The sequence below is a fragment of the Stenella coeruleoalba genome (assembly GCF_951394435.1).
Source record: "Stenella coeruleoalba genome assembly, chromosome: 6".
In the NCBI taxonomy this organism is placed as follows: Eukaryota; Metazoa; Chordata; class Mammalia; order Artiodactyla; family Delphinidae; genus Stenella; species Stenella coeruleoalba.
In genome coordinates, this window is record NC_137151.1 from 99162552 (window position 1) to 99184602 (window position 22051).

General features: G+C 39.1%; 1 protein-coding gene across 3 annotated transcripts in view; it reads right to left on the minus strand.

Annotated features, from left to right (window-relative positions):
* Positions 1 to 22051, minus strand: part of KLF7 (KLF transcription factor 7) — a 113700-nt gene that overhangs the window by 10502 nt on the left and 81147 nt on the right. For all 3 annotated transcript variants that reach the window (XR_013828631.1, XM_079923703.1, XM_079923701.1), the window contains exon 3: positions 9132 to 9255. Coding sequence is in view for 2 of the 3 variants with exons in the window: in XM_079923703.1 (XP_079779829.1) it covers positions 9132 to 9255 (124 nt within the window). In the remaining variant the exon portion in view is untranslated. The remainder of the gene's footprint in view (positions 1 to 9131; positions 9256 to 22051) is intronic.

Below are 22051 nucleotides of genomic sequence, written 5' to 3' on the forward strand. Positions count from 1 at the left end.
GGCCCACCAGAGACCTCCTGGGTCCACATAATATAAAACGGCGAAAGCTCTCCCAGAGATCTCCATCTCAACGCTAAGACCCAGCTCCACTCAACGACCAGAAAGCTACAGTGCTAGACACCCTATGCCAAACAACTAGCAAGACAGGAACACAACCCCAGCCATCAGCAGAGAGGCTGCCTAAAATCATAATAAGGTCACAGACACGCCAAAACACACCCCCGGACATGGTCCTGCCCACCAGAAAGACAAGATCTAGCCTCATCCACTAGAACATAGGCACCAGTCCCCTCCACCAGGAAGCCTACACAACCCACTGAACCAACCTTAGCCACTGGGGGCAGACACCAAAAACAACGGGAACTATGAACCTGAAGCCTGTGAAAAGGTGACCCCAAACACAGTAAGTTAAGCAAAATCAGAAGAGAGAGAAACACACAGCAGATGAAGGAGCAAGGTAAAAACCCATCAGACCAAACAAATGAAGAGGAAATAGGCAGTCTACCTGAAAAAGAATTCAGAGAAATGATAGTAAAGATGATCCAAAATCTTAGAAATAGAATGCAGAAAATACAAGAAATGTTTAAGAAGGACCTAGAAGAACTAAAGAGCAAACAAACAATGATGAACAATACAATAAATGAAATTAAAAATTCTCTAGAAGGAATCAATAGCAGAATAAATGAGGCAGAAGAACGGATAAGTGACCTAGAAGATAAAAGAGTGGAAATAACTACCACAGAGCAGTATAAAAAAAAAAAGAATGAAAAGAATTGAGGACAGTCTCAGAGACCTCTGGGACAACATTAAATGCACCAACATTTGAATTATAGGGGTCCCAGAAGAAGAAGAGAAAAAGAAAGGGACTGAGAAAATATTTGAAGAGATTATAGTTGAAAACTTCCCTAATATGGGAAAGGAAATAGTCAATCAAGTCCAGGAAGAACAGAGAGTCCCATACAGGATAAAACCAAGGAGAGACACGCCAAGACACGTATTAATCAAACCGTCAAAAATTAAATACAAAGAAAAAATATTAAAAGCCACAAGTGAAAAACAACAAATAACACACAAGGGAATCCCCATAGGTTAACAGCTGATCTTCCAGCAGGAACTCTGCAAGCCAGAAGGGAGTGGCAGGACACATTTAAAGTGATAAAAGAGAAAAACCGACAACCAAGATTACTCTACCCAGCAAGGATCTCATTCAGATTTGACAGAGAAATCAAAAGCTTTTCAGACAAGCAAAAGCTAAGAGAATTCAGCACCACCAAACCAGCTTTACAACAAATGCTAAAGGAACTTCTCTAGGCAGGAAACACAGAGAAGGAAAAGATCTACAATAACAAACCCAAAACAATTGAGAAAATGGTAATAGGAACATACATATTGATAATTAGTTTAAATGTAAATGGATTAAATGCTCCAACCAAAAGACATAGACTGGCTGAATGGATACAAAAACAAGACCCATGTATATGCTGTCTACAAGAGACCCACTTCAGACCTAGGGACACATACAGACTGAAAGTGAGGGGATGGAAAAACATATTCCATGCAAATGGAAATCAAAAGAAAGCTGGAGTAGCAATTCTCATATCAGACAAAATAGACTGTAAAATAAAGACTATTAAAAGAGATAAAGAAGGACACTACATAATGATCAAGGGATCAATCCAAGAAGAAGATATAACAATTGTAAATATTTATGCACCCAACATAGGAGCACCTCAATACATAAGGCAAATAATAACAGCCATAAAAGGGGAAATCGACAGTAACACAATCAGAGTAGCGGACTTTAGTAACTCACTTTCACCAATGGACAGATCATCCAAAATGAAAATAAATAAGGAAACACAAGCTTTAAATGATACATTAAACACGATGGACTTAATTGATATTTATAGGACATTCCAACTGAAAACAACAGGATACACTTTCTTTTCAAGTGCTCAAGGAACATTCTCCAGGATAGATCATACCTTGGGTCACAAATCAAGCCCTGGTAAATTTAAGAAAATTGAAACCGTATCAAGTATCATTTCTGACTACACCGTCATGAGACCAGATATCAATTACAGGAAAAAATCTGTAAAAAATAGAAACACATGGAGGCTAAACAATACACTACTAAATAACCAAGAGATCACTGAAGAAATCAAAGAGGAAATCAAAAAATATGTAGAAACAGATGACAATGAAAATACGATGACCCAAAACCTATGGGATGCAGCAAAAGCAGTTCTAAGAGGGAAGTTTACAGGATACAATCCTACCTCAAGAAACAAGAAACATCTCAAATAAACAACCTAACCTTAAACCTAAAACAATTAGAGAGAGAAGAACAAAAAAATCCCCAAAGTTAGCAGAAGGAAAGAAATCATAAATATGAGATGAGAAATAAATGAAAAATAAACAAAGAAAATAATAGCAAAGATCAATAAAACTAAAAACTGGTTCTTTGAGAAGATAAAATTGATAAAACATTAGCCAGACTCATCAAGAAAAAAAGGAAGAAGACTCAGTTCAATAGAATTAGAAATGAAAAAGGAGAAGTAACAACTTACACTGCAGAAATACAAAGGATCATGAGAGATTACTACAAGCAACTATATGCCAATAAAATGGACAACCTGGAAGAAATGGACAAATTCTTAGAAAAGCACAAACTTCCAATACTGAACCAGGAAGAAGTAGAAAATATAAACAGACCAATCACAAGCACTGAAATTGAGACTCTGATTGAAAATCTTCCAACAAACAAAAGCCCAGGACCAGATGGTTTCACAGGTGAAGTCTATCAAATATCTAGAGAAGAGCTAACACCTATCCTTCTCAAACGCTTCCAAAATGTAGCAGAGGGAGAAACACTCCCAAACACATTCTACGAGGACACCATCACCCTGATACCAAAACCAGACAAAGATGTCACAAAGAAAGAAAACTACAGGCCAATATCTCTGATGAACATAGATGCAAAAATCCTCAACAAAATAATAGCAAACAGCATCCAACAGCACATTAAGAGAATCATACACCACGATCAAGTGGGATTTATCCCAGGAATGCAAGGATTCTTCAATATACGCAAACCAACCAATGTGATAAACTATATTAACAAATTGAAGGAGAAAAACCATATGATCATCTCAATAGATGCAGAGAAAGCTTTCAACAAAATTCAACACCCATTAATGATAAAAACCCTCCAGTAGGCATAGAGGGAACTTACCTCAACATAATAAAGGCCATATAGGACAAACCCATAGCCAACATCGTTCTCAATGGTGAAAACTGAAACCATTTCCTCTAAGATCAAGGAGGAACAAGACAAGGTTGTCCACTCTCACCACTATTATTCAACATAGTTTTGGAAGTTTTAGCCACAGCAATCAGAGAAGAAAAAGAAATAAAAGGAATCCAAAATGGAAAAGAGGTAAAGCTGTCACTATTTGCAGATGACATGATACTATACATAGAGAATCCTCAAGATGCTACCAGAAAACTACTAGAGCTAATCAATGAATTTGGTAAAGCAGCAGGATACAAAATTAATGAACAGAAATCTCTTGCATTCCTATACACTAATGATGAAAAATATGAAAGAGAAATTAAGAAAACACTCCCATTTACCATTGCAACAAAAAGAATAAAATACCTAGGAATAAACCTACCTAAGGAGACAAAAGACCTGTATGCAGAAAACTATAAGACACTGATGAAAGAAATTAAAGACGATACAAACAGATGGAGAGATATACCATGTTCTTGGATTGGAAGAATCAATATTGTGAAAATGACTATACTACCCAAAGCAATCTATAGATTCAATGCAATCCCTATCAAACTACCAATGGCATTTTTCACAGAACTAGAGTAAAAAACTTCACAATTTGTATGGAAACACAAAAGACCCCGAATAGCCAAAGCTATCTTGAGAAAGGAAAATGGAGCTGGTGGGATCAGGGTCCTGGATTTCAGACTATACTACAAAGCTACAGTAATCAAGACAGTATGGTACTGGCACAAAAACAGAAATAGAGATCAATGGAACAGGACAGAAAGCCCAGAGATAAACCCACACACATATGGTCACCTTATTTTTGATAAAGGAGGCGAGAATATACAACGGAGAAAAGACAGCCTCTTCTATAAGTAGTGCTGGGCAAACTGGACAGCTACATGTAAAAGAATGAAATTAGAACATTCCCTAACACCATACACAAAAATAAACTCAAAATGGATGAAAGACCTAAATGTAAGGCCAGACACTATCTAACTCTTAGAGGAAAACATAGGCAGAACACTCTATGGCATAAATCACAGCGCAATCCTTTTTGGCCCACCTCCTAGAGAAATGGAAATAAAAACAAAAATAAACAAATGGGACTTAATGAAACTTAAAAGCTTTTGCACAGCAAAGGAAACCATAAACAAGACGAAAAGACAACCCTCAGAATGGGAGAAAATATTTTCAAATGAAGCAACTAACAAAGGATTAATCTCCAAAATATACAAGCAGCTCATGCGGTCAATATCAAAGAAACAAACAACCCAATCCAAAAATGGGCAGAAGACCTAAATAGACATTCTCCAAAGAAGATATACAGATTGCCAACAAACACATGAAAGGATGCTCAACATCACTAATCATTACAGAAATGCAAATCAAAACTACAATGAGGTATCACCTCACACTGGTCAGAATGGCCACCATCAAAAAATCTATAAACAATAAATGCTGGAGAAGGTGTGAAGAAAAGGGAACCCTGTTGCACTGTTGGTGGGAATGTACATTGATACAGCCACTATGGAGAACAGTATGGAGGTTCATTAAAAAACTAAAAGCAGAACTACCATATGATCCAGCAATCCCACTACTGGGCATTTACCCTGGGAAAACCATAATTCAAAAAGAGTCATGTACCACAATGTTCATTGCAGCTCTATTTACAATAGCCAGGACACGAAAGCAACCTAAGTGTCCCTCGAGAGATGAATGGATAAAGAAGATGTGGTACATAAATACAATGAAATATTACTCAGCCATAAAAGAAACAAAATTGAATTATTTGTAGTGAGGTGGATGGACCTAGAGTGTGCCATACAGAGTGAAGTAAGTCAGAAAGAGAAAAATACCATATGCCAGCATATATATATGGAATCTAAAAAAAAAAAAAAGGTTCTGAAGAACCTAGGGGCAGGACAGGAATAAAGATGCAGACGTAGAGAATGGACTTGAGGACACGGGGAATGGGAAAGATAAGCTGGGACGATGTGAGAGATTGGCATGGACATATATACACTACCAAATGTAAAACAGATAGCTAGTGGGAAGCAGCCACATAGCACAGGGAGATCAGCTCGGTGCTTTGTGACCACTTAGAGGGGTGGATACGGAGGGTGGGAGGGAGACGCAAATTGAGGAGATATGGGGATATATGTATATGTATAGCTGATTCACTTTGTTATGAAGCAGAAACTAACAAACCATTGTAAAGCAATCATACTCCAAAAAAGATGTTAAAAAAGAAAAATTAGACTAGGTCCCTCACCACTGAGGTTTTATTTAAATCCAGTACACCAGCAAGATACTTAGCCATGATTAATTTATATTTATTAATTTATACTTACTGAGTTCCACATAGGAATAGTAAAGTAAAAAGTAATAAACTCAGCATCTAGAAATGCAGAATCAAATAATTGTAAGGGTAATACACCCCCAGAGGGTATTTGTGACTCTACAGCAGTCAGATGACCTTGAATAAGAAGGTCCTTAATGATTGAAATTTGTTCATTACAGAGAACTAGTCAAACCCCTATTTTAGTTTCTGCTGCTTATGAAAAAGGCCCACTAAAGTCACATGGGCATTAAGCTGATAGCAATCCTCTAGGGCACTGAAGGGCCAGATAGGGGTTGGTATTTGTCACCACCTCTTACTGAGCTGACTTAGAGATCAAAGATCAAAATGCCTCCTCTAAACTTCCCAGGATCTTGGAGGTACTACCCCGGGAGCAGTCTCCCTGGATTATATCTGCATATGACCACTTGTGGAAACAGCCCTGACAACCACCATCAGCAGCCTCATGCTCTGTGGGCTGAGAAAGAAGATTCAGCGCTGTAAGCAGCTGATCACTGAGTGGGCTGCACTGTTGAGTTTGACGGTAAGAAAATGGCAGAGTCACCTCACTGCTTTCTCCTCTAACCCAAACCTGAAGCCAGAGGTCGCAAAACCCAATGTCTTCAGGGGCCAGGCAGATAAAGTAAATGGGTGCAATGGGTGAAGTGTAAGAAACACACAGCACTGTTAAGCTATGTGATTCCACTTCTGATAAGGCATGGATTAAGAGGACATAACGAGAAGTGTGATGATATACGGCGAAGGATGCTCTGCCTTCTCACTGGGGAGACTGTGGTGGGGGAGGAGGGACAGTGAGAAATGAGTGACCACAGGGCCATCACTGAAAGGTAGTGATGACTCTTCAGCGCCAGAAAATCACGGCCACGTGGGAATGTGAGCCCACTGTGACCAGATCTTCCGCGTTTTTCAGACAAAGCCAGGAATAGAGATCTTTGTGGCACTTAGCAATTTTAAATGTTAGCAAGACAAAGAAAAACTCATGTATGTTTAATCTACCCTTCAGGCAAAATAAAAGTATAAGTTAGACTTATACTTTTTTGCATCTAGAAATGCAGAATCAAATAATTTGGGCTCCAGGAGGTACCTGCTTTAAGGACAAGAAACCCTAATCCTAGTTTGGCCTCTAGGCGGTCTGATTGCTAAATTAAACGAGGCAAGAGATAGGTTTCTTGGGCTCATACACCCTTTGGGCCCAATAGGCTTCAGTGTCCTGCTAAGGGCTACAGATGCCCTCTGTTTCTGAAGGTAAAGTCTTCTAAGGAATGCCAAGTCCCCGGTCGCTCCAGGCTTTCCTTCCATCGGCTTTGGGACCACTCCAATTCCCCACGTCACCTCCCAGACCTGCTCTATTCTTAGTATAATTCCTGCAACTGAAGTACAAGGTGCTGCCTGTCAGGACACATGAATGAGACTCCTCCCCCTGATTTCTGACACTGTTGAAATGCACTGACTCTTGGTCCATGTCACAGGACTCTGAGCTACTCACCAGCTCCCCCAAATACCACGTCACAGAATTTGTACCACCTGTTCCTCAAATTTCTAACTCCAGAAACCAGAGTATATTTCAATGAGGAAAATAAAGCAAAAGACTAACCAAATTACCCATCCCTGACATCTCCTTCACTGAAATATCCAGTCGGTGTGAAATATTTCTCCATATAAATCACACAAGTGGTCAGGTTTAATCCTAATGTGTCAAGTGCTGGACAGTTGCATACTGCTTAGTAACTCGGTGGACCTAAAGAGAGGAATACTAACTCTGGCAATTTCCCCAGATTTCCCCAGATGCACCACCTCCAAGTAATAGCCTCACCACCCTTCAGGGCAAGGCGACTCGTGTGTACCTACTACCACCACACTTCGACAACTCACAAAGGATCCTCTTCATCCCCACTGATATAAGGCTCTTCCTCAAAGGGCTGTGGTCAAAGAGTCACCATCTCTATAACTTCTTTATTAGTAGCCAGGGTTAGAGAGGAATGAACTTGAGATGGGAGTCGAGAGATGATATCAAATAAGGAGAAACATCACTGAAATATAATCTGTAGAAGAACAGCTGCTGATTCACATAAATTTAGGGGGACTTTGAGGTAATGGGATAGAAATGAAAAAACAGGTTGTGTTTTTAGGTAGCAGAAGAGAGCTCCAAGGGAATGAGAGACAATAGCTTCATGGAATGTACTTCCTCAGCCCTGGGGTGGGAGGTTATCTTTGGGCTCCAGGAGGCATGGGGGGCTTTATTTAGTTCTTCAAGAATGAAGATAAGAGGAAAATAGCCTCTTCAGGAAAAAGGAAAAAAAAAAAAAAAAAGGAGGAAAAACCTGAATACTCCTTTATAAGCATCTTAAAGGAGCTCCAAGCCAAGTGGCCACCCATGAGATTTGGCCACTCTTGCCCTGCTCTCCAAACAAACAGGCACTACTCCAGAGGAAGGTCTGGTGAGGGAGGTGCCGGCACAGTGATGAGGGGGGCAGGATGGGAAAACCATTGCATTTCCTCCGACAGAGAGCCAGGCCTCTGCAGACATCCTGCTCACCCCTCCTGCCAGCCTGTGAACTGCTGGCTGAGCCGGGGAACCCTGAGGCTTTCAGGGCTTTTATCGTATTAGAAGCATTTTTCTCATCATAACCGAGACCTTTAGTAGTGCATTAAAAAGATGGTTAATTTTCTTAAGCTTCCTTTTAAACACAGAAATAGGATTAGAAGGCTAACATGCTCAGATGCAAGCCCATTATTTGATTATGTCTAAACCTAATCCTGCCTTCACCTTGGCCTGCAGAGTCTCCATTTTGGGGTTTATTGGTTGATAATGCCAGGGCTGTCAGATACTATTACTTGCGTAGAATCTGCTGCTACGTGCTCTTTCTTCCACTATCAAATGCTGAAGGTTTGAAATTGAATTATAGGATAAGTTCTCAAAGCCTCACCAACTTTTAGAACTTTGTACCTATTTTCAAAGAAGAAAGGATGGTCCAGGCCCCCCAAAGAATGGGAACTCTCTTCAGCAAATTCATTTCTAACAGTGCTTCGAAGAAAAGCCTTATAATTCACCTTCCCTCCATTAAGCAGGCTTTCTATTCTTTCACGTTATTAAGGATGAGGAAAAATAGTGTTGATGTTAATAAAAAGATCAGAAGCTACAGGTGACCATTCTCTATCCTATCACTTTTCCTATTATACTAAAATTATCTGTCACATCATCCCCTTGAGGGTAGGAGCTATGTCTTATTGATACCCAGTGACTATCATAGTTCTGGTGCTCATTAAATACTTATGTAACTGATCCAAGAATTCATATCATCTCTTGGTTACATGCAAGGAGGCACCCTTATCTAATTGGTTTTCTCCATGGAGAAGTAAAAGGCATTCCCAGGCCTGAGTCTCTGCAAGAGAGGCTTGTGATAAACCCAAGAGCACACGACCAGCACCCCCCCACCCATTTCAGCAACTCCCTTCCCCATCCCAGCAGCTTCTAAGTTTCTTTACCTGTCGCAGTGGTTGCATTTAAAGGGCTTTGCACCTGTGTGTTTCCTGTAGTGCCTTGTGAGCTCATCGCTTCGTGCAAAACGCCACTCACACCCTTCCCATGAGCACTTATAAGGCTTCTCACCTGCAAGAAGAGATGGAATGACCATGGTCAGCAACAGGAACAAAACGGGCACACACCTGATCAGGGTCTGCTACCTATTCTACAGTCTTGGAAAAGGGCTGTGAAATCATTCTTGAAAGACTGCATTTCCTAACACAGTATGTCACATTTTTTTTTTTTTTAAGTCTCCTGGTGTTTTTCTTGTTGTTATTTTATTTTATTTTATTTTTTAACCTTCAAAAGTGGTTTCACAAGATCTTCAAATCTGGAGCTGTCATTTCAGTTCCCAGAGTCAGAGCATTTCCTTCAACTGGTGAGGGATCAATTTTTATTTATTTTCTATTCCCTGGAGCACTTTGACCCCCTCCCCCCGACTCCAAGCAGAAAGGAAATGTGCTATTTTCATCTGAACCACAAATGTTTCTAATTCTATTTTTCTCCAGAACCTACAGTAATTTACCATTTCAGCCTATTTAGTCTTCTCCCCTCTCTTCCCTCCTACCACAAACTGTAGCCAGGCAGCTGACTGACAAGGCAAAGAGCTCAGGTCTCCCAGAACCCCAGCTCCTTCCAGTAAATGTGAGTGGATGGACAGTCACGAGAAAAGGCTACAATCTGAGAGTAAAACAAAAATCACTTAACGATTCCCGGCATTTATGTAAAATACAGTTTCAAAAGTCCTATTTAAGAAGCTCATCACTTAATGACTCCAGAGCGTTCATATTTGAGCGTGATACACATTATTACAAAATATTTTTAAAGTCAATTTGTAGAGCAAGGTTTCAGCCACGGTGAAGCTGCTTAGAAGCACGAAATTCGAGCTCTGTGCTCAAGTGACCTTTTCGCACAGTAAATACAGATGGAGGAATATGGAAGAGAAAGTACATGATTTTCCTAAGACCTTTTTTTAACCCATCAACGTCTGTCATCAAACATGACAAATACTTACCCTTCCAACTGTATGGTGGGCTGGTTCTAATAAGAAGAAAAATGATCTTTGAAATCATGAGAGTTACTGAGCCCTGTAACTGAGAGGCTGGTTAGCATAGCAGTCAACAGCTCTGAAGCCAACCTTCCTAGGCTCAACTTTTGGTTCCGCCCTTAACTGTCTATCCTTGGGCAAGTTAATCAACATCTCTGTGCCTCTGTTTTCTTAGAGATATGTACCTTAAAGGGTTTGGAGAGGATAAATTAATATACATATGTACTATATATAAATTAGAACAACGCCTGGCATAGGTAAGTATTATAAACTGCTAAACCTGAAATTTCCAGATACACAAGTGCCAAAGTAGTACGGCTGCCCCATTATTTCTCCATTTTTAATAGCTCAACGTTCACTAGGCAGCACTTAAGGAGACATTGCCCAGGTACTATACTTGACCCAGTTTCTTCTTTCCACCTTTTTCCTTCCCTTTGAACCTAACTACAAAGCATTCACAATTCTTTATTTGTATCACCTAGAATTGAACCAAACATGATTGAAAAATTTCATTTCATTAAATTGGTGCCCTAGTGGGCTGCTGCTCTGTAAAACCCACGGAGAAGAGGAATGAGAAACACAGGCATTTCTTTTCAATCGAACCAAGAGGACATGAAGGAGGGCCAGAAGCGCAGGAGGAAACCCATTCAGTTTTGGAAACCAGAAAAAAAAAAAAAAAAAAGAATCACTGAGCGGTGTTAAAAGTTCACTTTCTGGATACGTAAAGCCACAATTTTGGAAAAGTGCGCTTGCTGCAGAGAAGGTGAAGAGTGGAGGGGTCAAGCCAGCTTTGGAGTTAGCACACCTGGGATCTTATTCATTCTTTGCAGACACCAGGCCTCAGGGTCCTTATCTGTCAAGTGGGGGTGAGATGCCTGTGTTTATCGTGAGGCTTACATAAGTTGTTGTGTATAAGGCATTTCCAAAGCCTGGCACAAGGTAAATGTTCAATTAATCTGAACCCCCTTTCCTCCCCGTTCGTCTATATTCTCAGAGGCTGCTGAGGAGACAGGTCTAACTGGCCGTCAGTACGAACTTCCAGGGCTCAGGCTCCAGACAGCTGGGTCTGGAGTCACTCTGGGCAAACTAAATATTGGAAACCAGAGAGTCTTTTAAAGTTTTAAGTATTTTCTCAGTATACTGATGGAGAATGGACCAGAAAAACTGTGCTCTTTAGATCTGCTCTGAATGAGTGGGTTGCTGAAGGGGAAATAAGAGACCCAAGTAGGAGACAGAAGTGCCCTCTCAGAGAGGCCTGTTGGCATCATTTACTTAATGTTATTGATCACCCACGAGGCTCTGTTACTTCAAACAAATCTGACACAAACAACAACAAGAAACAGAGAATGAGGCACCAAAGACTTCAGAAATTCAAAATACCTTCCACCCTCAAAGGCCTTCAAATGAGAGTAAAATTGGAGGGTCCTGGAACCTTGGGTACCAAGCGTACCCCAAATGCAACAAGGCATCTGGAAATCCCATGACATTCTACAGCAACAAGCAGAGACATCCAGTCCCCAAAATCAATCCCACAATCGAACAGACCCGTCCATCACAGGCAACCACATTCTGAAGGACACAGGAAGGACACAGAAAATGAGGGAGATTAAAGTAGATGTCTTTGGGTATATTTTTTAAAAAGTTCAAAGAGTTTGCTTTTCCCCTTGCTGAATTTTTTTTAACCAGTTTTGTTCTGTTCTATTCTGACAAATAATATCAAGGATTTAGTTATTTCCCAGAAAATAATGTAGATGCTCTGTTAATTCCTGGCACAAACCAACCATCCTCTTCCCAGTAGCTATTTCAGTGTCCTTCCAGTGGCTGCGTCCCTTTTGCCACTGCACAGACAGAAACTAAAACCAGCTTGACTTAGCTCTGAATCGTGTCACCTAACATTGTTTCCTGCTTGCAGCAGGTGCTATACAGAATAACACTACGGACAAGACCCTCTGTGCCCTGCTAGTTTAGCCAAGTTATGCTACAGTGATGCATCAGGTTATTTTTCTAGCTCCTGAGTAATTGACCTACAAGTTGCCATTTCCGCAAATACTCACTAATAAGAAATTTAAAATAACCAAGAAAGAACAGAGCCAAATGAAGGAGTAGTGCCTGAAACAGGGAGAGTTCAGAAATCAGAGGGACAGGAAAAATACAAAGAATTGGGAATACAATTTCCTAACTAAAGCTCACAAATAGTGTGGTTAGGCTGGCCTAGTTTCTGGGTTCTGTACCCACTTCCACAAACTAATATCTACTCTCAAGTCAGTGAAATTCTTCCGTCAGCACTTTGCATGGCCAAGATTACATCCCCCAGACACCAACACCCGACTGCTGGATCTTGGGGGCAGAACAACCTACACCCACAATGCATTAGTTTTTATCCTAACACCGTACCTGAGGGTTTCTGCTCATTTTATGAATGGCTTGGGTTTTCTTCTTTAGAAAAGAACGGCTTTCTTTATAAAAGAAAACAAAGTCTTTTAGAAAAAAAAGACGGGGGGTGAAAGGGGTGTAGGAGAAAAGAAGGAAGGAAGGAAGGAAGGAAGGGAGGGAGGGAGGGAGGGAGAAAGAAAGAAAAGAAAAAGGCAGTTCAGTAATAACTGAACAGATTCATGCAAAATCAGCTCATCTGCCTCACCCTCCCTTCTGTCCTTGCTCCACTCCAGGTCCTATTCCTGGGTATAAAACAGAAAATGTCATAGCCCTGCCCCACGCTACACTTGCGGCACCTAGAATGCCCAGCATTTGGCTCACTGCATCTCAAGAGTGAACAAAAATGTTCAAGAGAGGTCTCTGTGAGACAGGCAAATGGGACACAGGCTTCAAACATCAGGACTCAAGTCCCGAAGGAGTGCGTGAATGAAGGCAAGCACGTGACAAAGAGGATGTACAGGAGAGCATGACAATGCCTGCACGATTCACAGGGCCCGCAGTTGAAGCCGCTCTTCAGAATTTTAGGGGGAACATCAAGAACTGCTTTACCTTTCTGGAAATTATTAACCCCAGGAAACTCATTTCCCTGGGGGAGTATGTGTCACGTCAGACGTGACAGTAGGTCTAATCAGGTGTAAATAGATTTATAGCCATATGAGGGCTCTTAAGGAGAGTTAAGGATGCTTGAGAAACAGGACTGACATTTAGCAAGGCTGAATCATGGCACAAATTCATGCTTCCCCACAAAATGGCCTCTGAAATGGAATGTGGTCTAAAGCAGTGTGGCATTTTTTTTTTTTAGTTTCTTATAGAGTAACTCTTCCTACATCACAAACATCACATTTGATTGATCAAAATATATTGTTACCATTACCTTTTGAACATGTACCTCCAATAGATGCAGATTTATTCATGAATTATATAAACGTACTAATGTCCTAATATATTAGGATATTATAAAACATACACTCAATATAGAAATTTAAAAGAATTAGGGTCAATTAAATATAAATAGAAGTTATAAATTTTTCTTCCTGCACTCAAAAAGACTGTGTTGCACAACCCTATTTCGAGACCGTTGCCCTACAGGGTAGATGAAAACAGCTTGGCTCCAAGCTCACTGGTCTCTGTGCTTCTATCCTTGGCCCCTACGGTCTATTCTCGCTGCAGCAGTCAGAACAACCCTTTGAAAATGTAAATCAGAGCATGTGTGTCCCTTAAAGGGGACTTCAATCTTTATATTTCCATATAATTGTTTTCTTTAAAATCCCCTGGATTTTATTTTATGCATTTAAAAATATTATTCTGCAGAGGGTTCCACAGGCTTCACCAGACTGCCAAAGAAGTTCATGACCCAAAAATGGTTAAGAAGATATTAAAGTGTAAATGCTCCAATGGTTTCCTATTGCTTTTACAATAAAAGTCAAAAGCCTATAAGGTCCTCTAGTATAGAGTCTACATGATCTGCCACCGCCAACCTGATTCCCCACGCCCTATCTGGCTGCTCCCACCTCAGAGCCTTTGCACTTGCTACCTGGAACACTCCTGTTGCCTCACTTCATTCAGGTCAATGTTCAAATGTCTCCACCTCAGAGAGACCTACCCTCCCCATCATCTGCTGAACAGCAGATTCTGTCATCTATATACTACTTAGTCACTCTGACATTAGATTGCATATTGTTTGTGTGTACTACTGTCTGCTTCCCCTAGGAGAGTATAAGCTTCATGTGGGCATCTCTTTTGTTCATTGTGATACCAACAACACTAAAGCAGGGCCTGGCTCAATCCTGTAAAAGAAACTGCATGAATAAAGCATCCTCATTTGCAACAAAGACCCAGGTACAGCAGAGGGGCAGGACAGCCTGAGTGATTTCAGTCCCTCTCCATGTACTGAACTGGCATAAGAGTAGAAAATGTTTGCTTGCTTGTTTAAATCTGGCCACGCCTCTGTAACAGGGACTACAATGTGAAACTCTACAATGGATTAACTATTCCTTCACCATCAAAGATCACTTCCCACTTCTTCCCTATCTGCCCGAGCCTAGAAAAGGAGTATCCTGAAAACCTTCCTGTAAATCTTCATCTCAACCCTGGGATCAGTCTCCTGAGAAACATCCCCTCTGGGAAACCAAGTGCATCCTTTTACAGAACTCATTGTAGAGGTTCTCACTGAAGATGGGTTTGGGAGAGCATAAGTGATACGTCAAACATATTGCACTATACGTTTGCCTTTAAGATATAGATTGTAGCATGAAGTACGAACAGGTGTCAGAATCTTGCATTAAAAGTCTCTTGAAAATAAACATTGCTAATGCAAATTTTCTGCATTCATTTCCTGATCTGCAAAGTTTCAAGTTCCTAATCCATTTCCTAAGGAGACTAGGATGTTGATGTACCTATGTTTCTGTTAAAACTAATTCTATTTCATTTTATTTGTTTAAAAAATGTAGCTACTAGATTTCTGTTATCTGGGCATGTTAGGGTCCTAGTCTCCTTAGGACTTGGATTAGGAATTTGAAATTCTGTAGATCAGGAAATGGAAAAGCAAAATGGAAAGGAGAAAGGGTACTCTGTAATGGGTTTATATTGTCACCTAGCACATCTAGAGGAAACCAGCAAAGACCCATCAATTGCTTTCACATCACACTCAGCAACACTAGAGAATTTAAACACCTGGGGAATACAGATACTGAGAGAGAAAATGTCACAAAGCTTTCTTAACACTGGACAAAGAGGCTCATCCACCAGAGGGCAGACAGCAGAAGCAAGACGAACTACAATCCTGCAGCCTGTGGAACAAAAAACACATTCACAGAAAGACAGACAAGATGAAAAAGCAGAGGGCTATGTACTGGATGACGGAACAAGATAAAACCCCAGGAAAACAACTAAATGAAATGGAGATAGGCAATCTTCCAGAAAAAGAATTCAGAATAATGATAGTGAAGATGATCCAGGACCTCAGAAAAAGAATGGAGGCAAAGATGGAGAAGATGCAAGAAATGTTTTTAAAAGATCTAGCAGAATTAAAGAACAAACAAACAGAGATGAACAATACAATAACTGAAATGAAAACCACACTAGAAGGAATCAATAGCAGAATACCTGAGGCAGAAGAACGGGCAAGTGACCTGAAAGACAAAATAGTAGAATTCACTGCTGCAGAACAGAATAAAGAAAAAGAATGAAAATAAATGAAGACAGCCTAAGAGACCTCTGGGACAGCATTAAACGCAACAACATTCGCATTATAGGGGTCCCAGAAGGAGAAGAGAGAAAGGACCCGAGAAAATATTTGAAGAGATTATAGTCGAAAACTTCCCTAACATGGGAAAGGAAATAACCAGCCAAGTCCAGGAAGTGCAGAGAGTCCCATACAGGATAAAACCAAGGAGAAACATGCTGAGACAAATAGTAATCAAACTGGCAAAAATTAAAGACAAAGAAAAAGTATTGAAAGCAGCAAGGGAAAAACGACAAATAACATACAAGGGAACTCCCATAATGTTAACAGCTGATTTCTCAGCAGAAACTCTACAAGCCAGAAGGGAGTAGCATGATATACTTAAAGTGATGAAAGGGAAGAACCTACAACACAGATTACTCTACCCAGCAAGGATTCATTCAGATTCGATGAAGAAATCAAAAGCTTTACAGACAAGCAAAAGCTAAGAGAATTCAGCACCACCAAACCAGCTCTACAACAAATGCTAAAGGAACTTCCCTAAGTGGGAAACACAAGAGAAGAAAAGGACCTACAAAAACAAACCCAAAACCATTAAGAAAATGATAATAGGAACATACATATCGATAATTACCTTAAACGTGAATGGATTAAATGTTCCAACCAAAAGACACAGGCTTGCTTAATGGATACAAAAACAAGACCCATGTATATGCTGTCTACAAGAGACTCACTTCAGACCTAGGGACACATACAGACTGAAAGTGAGGGGATGGAAAAAGATATTCCATGCAAATGGAAATCAAAAGAAAGCTGGAGTAGCAATACTCATAACAGATAAAATAGACTTTAAACTAAAGAATGTTACAAGAGACAAGGAAGGACACTATGTAATGATCAAGGGGTCAATCCAAGAAGAATAACAATTATAAATATATATGCACCCAACATAGGAGCACCTCAATACATAAGGCAACTGCTAACAGCTCGAAAAGAGGAAATCAACAGTAACACAATAATAGTGGGGGACTTTAACACCTCACTTACACCAATGGACAGATCATCCAAACAGAAAATTAATAAGGAAACACAAGCTTTAAATGACACAATAGACCAGATAGATTTAATTGAGATTTATAGGACATTCCATCCAAAAACAGAAGATTACACTTTCTTCTCAAGTGCGTACGAAACATTCTCCAGGACAGATCACATCCTGGGTCACAAATCAAGCCTCAGTAAATTTAGAAAATTGAAATCATATCAAGCATCTTTTCTGACCACAATGCTATGAGATTAGAAATCAATTACAGGGGAAAAGAACGTAAAAAACACAAAACACATGGAGGCTAAACAATATGTTACTGAATAACCAAGAGATCACTGAAGAAATCAAAGAGGAAATCAAAAAATACCTAGAGACAAATGACAATGAAAACATGACAATCCAAAACCTATGGGATGCAGCAAAAGCAGTTCTAAGAAGGAAGTTTATAGCTATACAAGCCTACCTCAAAAAACTAGAAAAATCTCAGGTAAACAATCTAACCCTACACCTAAAGGAACTAGAGAAAGAAGAACAAACAAAATGCAAAGTTACCAGAAGGAAAGAAATCATAAAGATCAGAGCAGAAATAAATGAAATAGAAACAAAGAAAATAATAGCAAAGATTAATAAAATTAAAAGCTGGTCCTTTGAGAAGATAAACAAAATTGGTAAACCATTAGCCAGACTCATCAAGAAAAAGAGGGAGAGGACTCAAATCAATAAAATTAGAAATGAAAAAGGAGAAGTTACAACAGACACTGCAGAAATACAAAGCATCCTAAGAGACTACTATAAGCAACTCTAGCCAATAAAATGGACAACCTGGAAGAAATGGACAAATTCTTAGAAAGGTATAACCTTCCAAGACTGAACCAGGAAGAAACAGAAAATATGAACAGACCAATCACAAGTAATGAAATTGAAACTGTGATTAAAAGTCTTCCAACAAACAAAAGTCCAGGACCACATAGCTTCACAGGTGAAGTCTATCAAACATTTAGAGAAGAGCTAACACCCATCCTTCTCAAACTCTTCCAAAAAATTGCAGAGGAAGTAAAACTCCTAAACTCATTCTATGAGGCCACCATCACCCTGATACCAAAACCAGACAAAGATACCACAAAAAAAGAAAATTACAGACCAATATCACTGATGAATAGAGATGCAAAAATCCTCAACAAAATACTAGCAAACAGAATCCAACAACACATTAAAAGGATCATACGCCATGATCAAGTGGGATTTATCCCAGAGATGAAAGGATTCTTCACTATACGCAAATCAATCAATCTGATACGCCATATTAACAAACCGAAGAATAAAAACCATATGATTATCTCAATAAATGCAGAAAAAGCTTTTGACAAAATTCAACACCATTTATGATAAAAACTCTCCAGAAAGTGGGCATAGAGGGAACCTACCTCAACATAATAAAGGCCAGATACGACAAACCCACAGTCAATGTCATTCTTAATGGTGAAAAGCTGAAAGCATTTCCTCTAAGATCAGGAACAAGACAAGGATGTCCACTCTCACCACTATTATTCAACATAGTTTTGGAAGTCCTAGTCACGGCAATCAGAGAAGAAAAATAAATAAAAGTAATACAAATTGGAAAAGAAGTAAAACTGTCACTGTTTGCAGATGACATGATACTATACATAGAGAATCCTAAAGATGCCACCAGAAAACTACTAGGGCTAATCAATGAATTTGGTAAAGTTGCAGGATACAAAATTAATGCACAGAAATCTTTTGCATTCGTATACACAAATGATGAAAAATCTGAAAGAGAAATTAAGGAATTTAAATTAAGGAATGGTAATCTCCCGTTTACCATTGCAACAAAAAGAATAAAATACCTAGGAATAAACCTACCTAGGGAGACAAAAGACCTGTATGCAGAAAACTGTAAGACACTGATGAAAGAAATTAAAGATGATACAAACAGATGGAGAGATATACCGTGTTCTTGGATTGGAAGAATCAATATTGTGAAAATGACTATACTACCCAAAGCAATCTATAGATTCAATGCAATCCCTATCAAACTACCAATGGCATTTTTCACAGAACTAGAGTAAAAAACTTCACAATTCGTATGGAAACACAAAAGACCCCGAATAGCCAAAGCTATCTTGAGAAAGGAAAATGGAGCTGGTGGGATCAGGCTCCTGGATTTCAGACTATACTACAAAGCTACAGTAATCAAGACAGTATGGTACTGGCACAGAAACAGAAATAGAGATCAATGGAACAGGACAGAAAGCCCAGAGATAAACCCACACACATATGGTCAACTTATTTTTGATAAAGGAGGCGAGAATATACAACGGAGAAAAGACAGCCTCTTCTATAAGTAGTGCTGGGCAAACTGGACAGCTACATGTAAAAGAATGAAATTAGAACACTCCCTAACACCATACACAAAAATAAACTCAAAATGGATTAGAGACCTAAATGTAAGACCAGGCACTATAAAACTCTTAGAGGAAAACATAGGAAGAACACTCTTTGACATAAATCACAGCAAGATCTTTTTTGACCATCTCTTAGAGAAATGGAAATAAAAACAAAAATAAACAAATGGGACCTAATGAAACTTAAAAGCTTTTTCACAGCAAAGGAAACCATAAACAAGACGAAAAGACAACCCTCAAAATGGGAGAAAATATTTGCAAATGAATCATCGGACAAAGGATTAATCTCCAAAATATATAAACAGCTCATGCAGCTCAATATTAAAAAAACAAACAAGCCAATCAAAAACTGGGCAGAAGACCTAAACAGACATTTCTCCATAGAAGACATACAGATGGCCAAGAAGCACACATAAAGCTGCTCAACATTACTAATTATTAGAGAAATGCAAATCAAAATTACGAGGTATCACCTCACACCAGTTAGAATGGGCACCATAAGAAAACCTACAAACAACAAATGCTGGAGAGGGTGTGGAGAAAAGGGAACCCTCTTGCACTGTTGGTGGGAATGTAAATTGATACAGCCACTATGGAGAACAGTATGGAGGTTCCTTAAAGAACTAAAAATAGAATTACTATATGACCCAGCAATCCCACTACTGGGCATATACCCAGAAAAAACCATAATTCAAAAAGACACATGCACCCCAATGTTCACTGCAGCACTATTTACAATAGCCAGGTCATGGAAGCAACCTAAATGCCCATCAACAGACGAATGGATAAAGAAGATGTGGTACATATATACAATGGAATATTACTCAGCCATAAAAAGGAACAAAATTGGGTCATTTGTAGAGATGTGGATGCATCTAGAGACTGTCATCCAGAGTGAAGTAAGTCAGAAAGAGAAAAACAAATATCGTATATTTACGCATATATGTGAAACCTAGAAAATGGCACAGATGAACTGGTTTGCAGAACAGAAATTGGTATACAGAAGTAGAGAACAAACGTATAGACACCAAGGGGGGAAAGCGGCGGGGGGTGGGGGGTGGTGCTGGGATGAATTTGGAGACTGGGATTGACATGTATACACTCATGTGTATAAAATGGATGACTAATAAGAAAATAAATAAATAAACATTAAAAAAAATTGGAAAAAGAGTAACCAGTAAACATCACTCCATAGCTTGGCAATCCCTTCTCAGGGTGTATGTGCTACAACTAAAAAACACTCCACGTTATTAACGCTGCTTTGGAAAACTGTCTCAGAGTTCTTCTTAGATTCCAGCTAAATTTTTTTTTTTAATGATAATGTTTGAAACATTTATTTACTAAATCACTTTGAGATTGATCTACATGAATTCAATAAATTAAACATTTAATGGAAAATTGTAGTGAGCAATGCAATATACAGGTCATGATGCTGTGACAGGTTTGTAAATTCTCAAACTCAAAGAAAACGACCATGGCCCCGTTTTCCAGATTGCCACTTTTAAGGTGGAAATGGCTTCCAATTATTATTATTAACATTGTTAAATATTATTAATAATCATTGTTCCAGCTGAATTTTAAATATTTTTTTCCCAAGGTTTTTAGATTAGGGGAGTGATGGAAAAATGAGACAAGGGCTTTATTTTCCTGAATTTCAAAAGCATTTATAACTATTACATAAAATAAAATATGTACTCATTTATTTATGCTCCATGTTGATTGTTTTCATTCATCCATTTACTTGCTCACCCAAAAGCCAACTGGGTGCTAGGGCCTGAGTTACTGAATTTATGCAAAGCACCAGACACTTTACAGACCATACAAACATTTACTCTATTTTTTTTTAATTTTTAAAACAACTAATAAAATAATAACTGGCCTAGATTAGGTTAACTCCTCATTGCCTGGATCACCACCTTAAAATGGTTGTTTAAAAATTTATAAATTAAAATTTAAACCTTATATCCTTAATGAGGTATAGCTCCTACTTCAGAATATGGAGAGAGGTGAGAAAGGATTTTGACTTAATCCCACAGCTGTCAACAACTGCAGTGTCCAATACAGTAGTCAGAAACCACATGTGGCTGTGAGCACTTGAAATGTGGCTAAGACAACTAAAGAACTGAACTTCCGGGCCTCCCTGGTGGCGCAGTGGTTGAGAGTCCGCCTGCCGATGCAGGGAACACGGGTTCGTGCCCCGGTCAGGGAAGATCCCACAGGCCACGGAGCGGCTGGGCCCGTGAGCCATGGCCGCTGAGCCTGCGCGTCCGGAGCCTGTGCTCCGCAACGGGAGAGGCCACAACAGTGACAGGCCCGCGTACCGCAAAAAAAACAAAAACAAAAACAAAAAACTGAACTTCCAATTTAATTTAATGTAAATTAAAATTTGAAAACTGAAGCAATATAAAGAATATTTTATACTCTTCTTTTGGTAGGACTGTATTTAACTTTAACCATTGAAAATTTAGCATATGGATTTAGGCATGCAATAAGTATAGAATACACCGGATATGGAGGACTTATTAATAAAAAGAATATGTAAAATATAGCTCAATAATTTTTCATATTGATTTATGTTGAAAGAATATTTTGGATATATTGGTTTAGATAAAATATATTATTAAAATTACTATTACCTATTTCTATTTACTTTTTACAAAATGTGGTTACTAGAAAATTTTAAATCACATATATGGCTTGCATATATTTCTATTTTAGACAGCACTAGTTTAAAATATAGCTTCTAT